Source organism: Plasmodium malariae (genome assembly GCF_900090045.1).
Source record: "Plasmodium malariae genome assembly, chromosome: 10".
In the NCBI taxonomy this organism is placed as follows: Eukaryota; Apicomplexa; class Aconoidasida; order Haemosporida; family Plasmodiidae; genus Plasmodium; species Plasmodium malariae.
This window is the reverse complement of record NC_041784.1, coordinates 1338722-1346403: the sequence shown is the minus strand read 5'-3', so window position 1 is coordinate 1346403 and position 7682 is coordinate 1338722. Positions and strand designations below refer to the sequence as shown.

Sequence of the window (7682 nt, the reverse complement as noted above, 5' to 3'; positions counted from 1 at the left end):
TGTGGTCTAAAGAAGCCTAATACGGAACGTAACAGCGAATTAGGCATTTATTACATGAAATACATTTACATAAACATTGCAACAGAAACAGGTGTGGCAGTAAAACGAAATTGACCAGTAGAACACCTCTTACTAGTGGAGTTACTCTTACCAGTAGAACTACTCATACCGGTAGAACTACTCATACCGGTAGAACTACTCATACCGGTAGAACTACTCACACCAGTAGAACTACTCATACCGGTAGAAATACTCATACCAGTAGAACTACACATACCAGTAGAACTACTTATACCAGTAGAACAATCCTGGTGATTCCTGTTCAAATATGAGTGCGGCAAAGATAAAAGGTCTAGTAAAGGGGAAGGACGACCAACTTTACGATTTGGTTACAGTAATAACCTTAAACGATGATGATATTGAAGAAGGTATAGGATGTAAAAAAGAAAATCTAAAGGAAAATATAGCATTAATGAAAAATATGAAAGAAATTATACAAAATGAAAAGCAGTTAGTTACAGAATTTAAAAAGAAGGAAAAATTTCGTTTAAAAGTTAAAGGACATATAAAAAAAGTTAAAACTCATAATAATGAAGAAATGGTAAAAAACTATTTTGAACAAAATTCTTTAAATAATTCCTTACACGAAATTGTAGATACTACCCATAATAATAGTTCATGTATAAATGACATTATAGACAAACTCAAAAATGTAGAGAGCGTACAATTCCTTGGACAAGTAAGAAAAATAAATAATGCTCATTCCTCAGGTGCTTCGTGTGATGATCACTTGAACGAAGTTGCATATTTAAAAAGGAAAAGAGAAAAAAGTAGGACATATGAACGTAATATGCGCGATGCGCATGGTACACATAATAAATGCACCCCTGGGACGGTCAGACCTCAAGTTGAGCACACAAACAGAGTACGAGAAAAAGAAAAAATTATGAACACCAATCCAAATGTGAAAGAAAAAATTATGAACAGCAGTGTATGTGTGAATAACAAAATGGTACCCCCCTTTGTTCGCATAAAAAATAAAATTATTCAAAAAAAAAAAAAGAAGATTGCAAAAAAAAGTAGTGAATATGCAGAAAATAAGCTAAACAATGTAAATTTATCCAAAAAGCTAATAAAAAAATTTTACGAAATTAAAAAATCAATGAAAAATTTGCATAAAGCGCAAAAGGTGCTAACCAAATTACCTACAATAAATAATAGTGATAGTATAAATAAAAGGAATAGTCATATTGTTAATTTGAGCAGAAGCAATAATATGCTGACAAGTACAAACTGTCCTTTAAAGGTGTGTGTGAATTATGAAAAGAATAAACTATACTTTAATGCTTTGTTTAAGCATATTAGAACAAAGAATGCTCCGACAAAACTACTTATGAGAAATGAAATCCTTCATACTAATATTCTCCTCAGGAAAAGTAAAAAAGGAAGGACAAGTAGATCGACGTGTAATAGTCATGTAGATGAAGAAGCGGCAGTGCAGGATGTGGCTGCGGGGGAAGTGACAATGGAGATGGTGGATAATAAAAAAAAAAAAAAAATGGAAAAAAAAAAGGTATCTCTCTGTGAAAATGAATTCATTAATAATACATACATACTGAAGGAAAATATAAAGGAGTATAAAAAAAAAAAGGGGTCAAGTATATACAATTATGAAAACAAATTAAACAGTAATGCAAGTGGTGCCGCTAAAAGGCGTAGCACCAAAAGTGTATATGACGAAACGGTCTTAAGCGAAAGTGATGTAGATGATATTGAATATTTTACAAGAATAAAAGAAAAAAATAGCAAAAAATATGCTGATCATTTGAAAATGCTTTCTACAAGGGAAAAGGAAGACACACCAAAAAAAATTGCTCATGTGGATGAAGCAGCTCATCCAGGTGAATTGACTAATGATGGTAAAGCGGCTCACACGGGTGAAGAGGCCTATGTGGATAAGAAGATTTATGGCGATAAAATGGCTCAAAGGGAACAGCACATATACAACGGCGTGAAAAACAAATACAAACTGATAAAAGGATCAAAGGAGGAGTACAAAAAAGAACTGTTAGGAGTATCAAGGAATATGAAAAATGCACCACTTAAAAATAAAAATATGGAAAAAATGAAAACACAAACAGAAGAGGGAAAAAAAGTTTCTCTGTTGAATATGGACAATTTATTATCTAATGAACAAAAAAAAAAAAAAAAAAGAAAAAAAAATTATCCCTTCAGTAAGCTCTGCAGATATTAGTAGCTCCATAACAAGTTTTAATAGTAAGAGTGCAGTAAATAAAGAAATAAAAAAAATAAATCCTGATGAAAAAAATTTAGTCGATAAGGAGTCTTATACAAAGGGATATATATCACCCTCGAAAAGTAGCTTATTCTCATCTGTGTCAAAAACGAAATTACATAATAATGAAGCAAATAAATCCTCTCTTAGTTATGGAAGGGTAGTAAAGACAATGAATGGAATGCCAAATAGAGATGAAGAAAATTTTTCGAATAGTACTGCTAAAAAAAATTTTTTAAGCCCATCTAAAGAATTTAAGTTTGTACATAATATGAAAACCAATTATCACAAATTACTGCATGATAGTAGTTTAAAACATGAGGGGAATAAAAAGGATTCTAATGCTTCGCATGAGAGATGCGTTAATGGAGGAGCAAAAGATGGGTACATGTGCAGCGGTAGAAGAGGTGAAAGTAGTAGAGACATAATCGACAGCAGAGGAGGAAGTAGTGGTAGTTGTAGTTATCTTTCCCGTGATGATGGAAAAAACGACAGACTAGCTACACTATCAGGGGACAAAATTCCAAAATTTGCTTGGTCGAACGGGAAAACAGAATACAATATGAATCGTAAGGAAGGAGATAAAATGATAAATAAAAGTAAAGTAATAAATAAGGGAACTAATCAAGGAAATAAGGAGAATTGCTCTTTAGCAAAGAAAACCTTGACAAGGAAAAGTAGCTGCTCATCTGCACCTAATGGTTCGAATATTGAATACCCTGGAGGTAGCAGTGATAGTGGGAATAATGCCGATTATGGTAATGCCTTAAAATCTGATTATCAGAATTCCCAAGAAGGGGAGAATAATATAGGGCAAAATGACCTTCACTTGATTGAGCAAAAGAACCATTTTCAAAACTTACAAATAAAAGATTTACATGTGAAGGAACTAAATGATGGTAAAGAAAAAGGAAATTCGATGGAATTATCTCCTAAACAAAAAATAGAAAAACGTATGCTAAACGTATGCGAAAAAATTGATGATGAGGAAGTGTTGACGAAAGAAGAAAAAGAAAAGGAACTACATTCTTTCACTAAGAATGATGCCCCCCCCTCAAGTGAACAACAACATGTAAAGACTATATTAGAAGTAGGGGTGTTGTTAGATAATCAATTTTTTAAGCAAAATAAAATTGATTTAAATGGTTTTCCACTTAAAAATATGAATGCTCAGATGAGTGGAAGTCAAATCACAAAGGTAGAAGGGGAAAATAAACGAAGTAATGAAACTAAAAGAATGAAGAGTTCTGACAATGCTATAGGAAATGTAAAATTTCAAATGTTCAATATAACAAGGGAAGCCAACAAAGAAGATAGTTACTTGGATACAAATGGTGCATGTGGTGATATTACTACTATTATGAAGAAAAATGTAATGCTAGATAGGGTAAATTTAAAAGGACGAACAGAATTACTATATAAGGAGGAAAAAGAAAATTGCAATGATCAAAAATTTGTTGAAAAGAAGTCCATCATTGTACTTAGTAAGAATATACCATTAAAAATTAATAAAATGATGATGATGCAAAAAAAGGCTTTGCAGATAGTAAAAAAGATCAGCAGTAGTAGCACGGAGAGGACAACCACAAGTGAGGAAAATAAATTAAAGGAAGAAGAGGAAAACGCAAATAATGGTATGAATAATGGTATGAATAATGGTATGAATAATGGTATGAATAATGGTATGAATAATGGTATGAATAATGGTATGAATAATGGTATGAATAATGGTATGAATAATGGTATGAATAATGGTATGAATAATGGTATGAATAATGGTATGAATAATGGTATGAATAATGGTATGAATAATGGTATGAATAATGGTATGAATAATGGTATGAATAATGGTATGAATAATGGTATGAATAATGGTATGAATAATGGTATGAATAATGGTATGAATAATGGTATGAATAATGGTATAAATGATGCTATAAATAGCGGTATAAATAATGGCATAAAAAATGGTATGAATAATGGTATAAATGATGCTATAAATAACAATATGAATAATGGTACAAACAGGAGCACGAATAAGAACAACATTTTGTCGAAAAGTTTTATAAACAAAAGCGACAAATCCAAGGAACAGAAGAACCTAAATTTGAATAATTTTTTAAAAAAAGCTTTTTCACCAAAAATTGACATAAAAAAAATGATTTTAAAGAATAACAAAGAGAGTTTTAACAGTGCTCCGTTAAAAATGAATTCATGCTTACAACAAAATGAAAAGATAGGAAAATACTATTCTAATAATCCAAGTACTAACAATTTGGAAATACAACAAGAGGATGGACACACATATGAAGACATACAAAGTAGAGATAAATACCATCAGAAAAAGGAAGAAATAAAGAAGGGATGCATAAAAAAAGCAGGAGAAAAATTGTCTATTAAAAAAAGTGTATCTTTTAAAAAGGACGACGAGAGGAAGGAGAAGAGGGGGGGTGGAGAAGCAGGTGTAGAACCAAGTGTAGAACCAAGTGTAGAAGCTGGTGTAAAAGCAGGTATAGAACCAAGTGTAGAAGCAGGTGTAGAACCAAGTGTAGAAGCAGGTGTAGAACCAAGTGTAGAACCAAGTGTAGAACCAAGTGTAGAAGCTGGTGTAAAAGCAGGTATAGAACCAAGTGTAGAAGCAGGTGTAGAACCAAGTGTAGAAGCAGGTGTAGAACCAAGTGTAGAACCAAGTGTAGAACCAAGTGTAAAAGCAGGTGTAGAAGCTGGTGTAAAAGCAGGTATAGAACCAAGTGTAGAAGCAGGTGTAGAACCAAGTGTAGAACCAAGTGTAGAAGCAGAAGACGGAGATGCAGGGAAAGGCGCGTGCTCAGATGGACAAGACAAAGCAGTGCTCATGGCACAGAAGAAAGTCCCCCCCATGAAATCAGTAAGACCAGTAAAAATTCAAAGTAGTATGAAAATTGCTCAAAAATTAGAAAACATCCCAAATGAAAGAGGATTTATAGAAAATGCAGTAAGGAGAAATATAGGAAAAATTTTGGATAAGCCTGAACATTCATTAGTATCTAATACAAATTTGAAAGATTCCCATGAGAGAAATATTGTACAAAAACTGTTACATAAAGGTGAACACAACGCATCCCATATAGAAACTCCTAAAAATGAAGACAACATACGGGAACAACAAATGGAAAAGGAAAAAACTGAAAAAGCCATCTCTAAGAGAACAAACGGAAAAGTCAGCATTTTGCACGGAAAAAAAATAAGTCTCAAAAGAGGAACTTCATCATTACTTTTTATGAAAAATAATTTTAAAATAAATATGATGGAGAAATATAAAAAGGAAAGCGATGGAAAAAAGCAGTTTGGATCATCTGACGAGGAAGAAACCAAAAAGGAGGAAGATAACGATGTGAGTTCCTCCCATTATTACAGTAGTAGTGACATTCATAATAACAAGAAAACAGTAAAGCAGCCCTCCAATCCGGAAGAATTAAGTATGAAGTTGTCCAATTTAACATTGGATGCAAAAACGGAAGAAAAGGATTCCTCATTTGACGTGAATAAGTTGTCAAGCTTATTAGAAGTGAAACAGGGTAAAGAACAGTCTAAGATGATAGGAAAAGAAGTAATCATTCATAAATTGCCAAATGGGGTTATAACAAAAAGTAGAGAGTCTGGTTTTGATGAAGGTACGAACAAAAAGGAGCAAATTGTCGAAATTGACAAGGGAGTAGAAACTCATGAACCCAAAGATGGAGCTATAAATTTGAAGGAAATAAAAAGTCATCCTAAAAAGGGCCGGTTAATCAAAAAGGAATCTTTTGCGAATGGGCATAGGGGAGAGGAGAAGACAGAAAAGGAAGTAGCAGAAAAGGAAGCGGCATCAAAGGAGGATAAGGCAGAAATTAAAGTACCAAATAATGGGAATAATGAAGGAGCTAAAGAAGGGAATGGAAAGGAAGAAGTCCACGAAAAGAATGACGAACAATTAGAGGGAAATGTAGAAGAAAAAGACCCCCTTAAACAAGATAAGCAAAATACTACCTCTCATGGAAACAAAGCAACCAACATGAAAACTCTTCCAAAACTTAAAATGAAGAACATTAAAAATATGCAGGAGAAAAAGGCTTTTATAAAAAAAAATTTTTTCATAAAACAATTACATAACATGAAAAACTTATCAACATTAAAAGAATTTCCTCTTAAAAAAGTGGCAAGTAAAGAAAGTAGTGGCAACCGTACTGTATCAATAGAAGAGGAGTCAGATAATAAAGGAAACAGAAATTGTAATAATATTAAAAATGCTAATGCCTCTGATGAGGAGAAACATGATAATCATAAGGAAAAAAGGGAAGATGGAATCATAGATGATGCCACTTCTCATGATGAGGCAATAATACTTTCTAAAAATATAAGTTCGCAATCGGAAGGTTCGTTAAACGTGATAAATTCCAAAAAAAAAGAGAAGGAGGAGAAGGAGAAGCAAGAGTCTACATCAAATAAGTTATTGAGTAAAGTCTCTTTAGAAAACGTTGTTGAATCTAGTGCAAAGAAGTTAACAGAAAAATCTCTAGTAAAAATTATACCAAAAGTTCCCTCCAAAATTGTAGGCAATTTGATAAAAAAAAATTTATTTAAAGAAACCAATGACATAGCAAATATTCCCAAGGTTAAACCTCCCTTTTTAATGAAACCTAAATCAAAAGTGTTCAATGTATGCAAGAATGTAGAAGATATTCAAAAGGATTAGGGCTCTGTAAAATTTCTTCAAAATTGGAATATTTCAAGCTTGCAGGCGGGAATTTCATACGCTCGATTAAAACAAAAAAAAAAAAAAAAAGATTAACGAAATTAATGAACTTCCATACATATTCATATGCACATAGGGCGGTAATCATGAGCAAACATATACATATATAAACCCACATATATATATATATATATATATATATATATATATATATATATATATATTATATTATATATGTATATACATGTATGGAGAGAGTCCTCAAGAAGATATAGCATACGTATGAACTTCTGTTTCTTCTTAGTATATAATGCCATTTCACCACGAAAAAGCGCTTAATGATAATTTATTCTATATGTATAAACTATATATTCGTAATTAACAGCATTCATTTAAAATTATAGTATACTTATAACCTTTAATAATATATTTTTCAAAAATTTTACACAAATATTCAACATTTTTTTTTTTTTAATTATATATGAACAAAAATATGCTGACTGGACAGGTGATCCTTAATTGTTCATTTTTTGTTGTTCACATTTTGTTCGCATTATGATCAGATTGTTTTGTACACATTTGTTCCGTTGTTCCGTTGTTCCGTTGTTCCGTTGTTCCGTTGTTTAGTTGTTCCTTTTTTTTTTTTTTTTTTGCTCATATTTATATGCTTGT

At 31.9% G+C, this 7682-nt stretch overlaps 1 protein-coding gene across 1 annotated transcript; it reads left to right on the top strand.

Annotated features, from left to right (window-relative positions):
- Positions 1-328: 328 nt before the first annotated feature.
- PmUG01_10037900 (conserved Plasmodium protein, unknown function) lies at positions 329-7010 on the top strand (the record flags this gene model as incomplete). Its single annotated transcript, XM_029005579.1, has 2 exons — positions 329-2163; positions 2255-7010. The coding sequence occupies 2 exons, from the start codon at positions 329-331 to the stop codon at positions 7008-7010; spliced, it is 6591 nt and encodes a 2196-aa protein (XP_028862153.1).
- Positions 7011-7682: the final 672 nt, after the last annotated feature.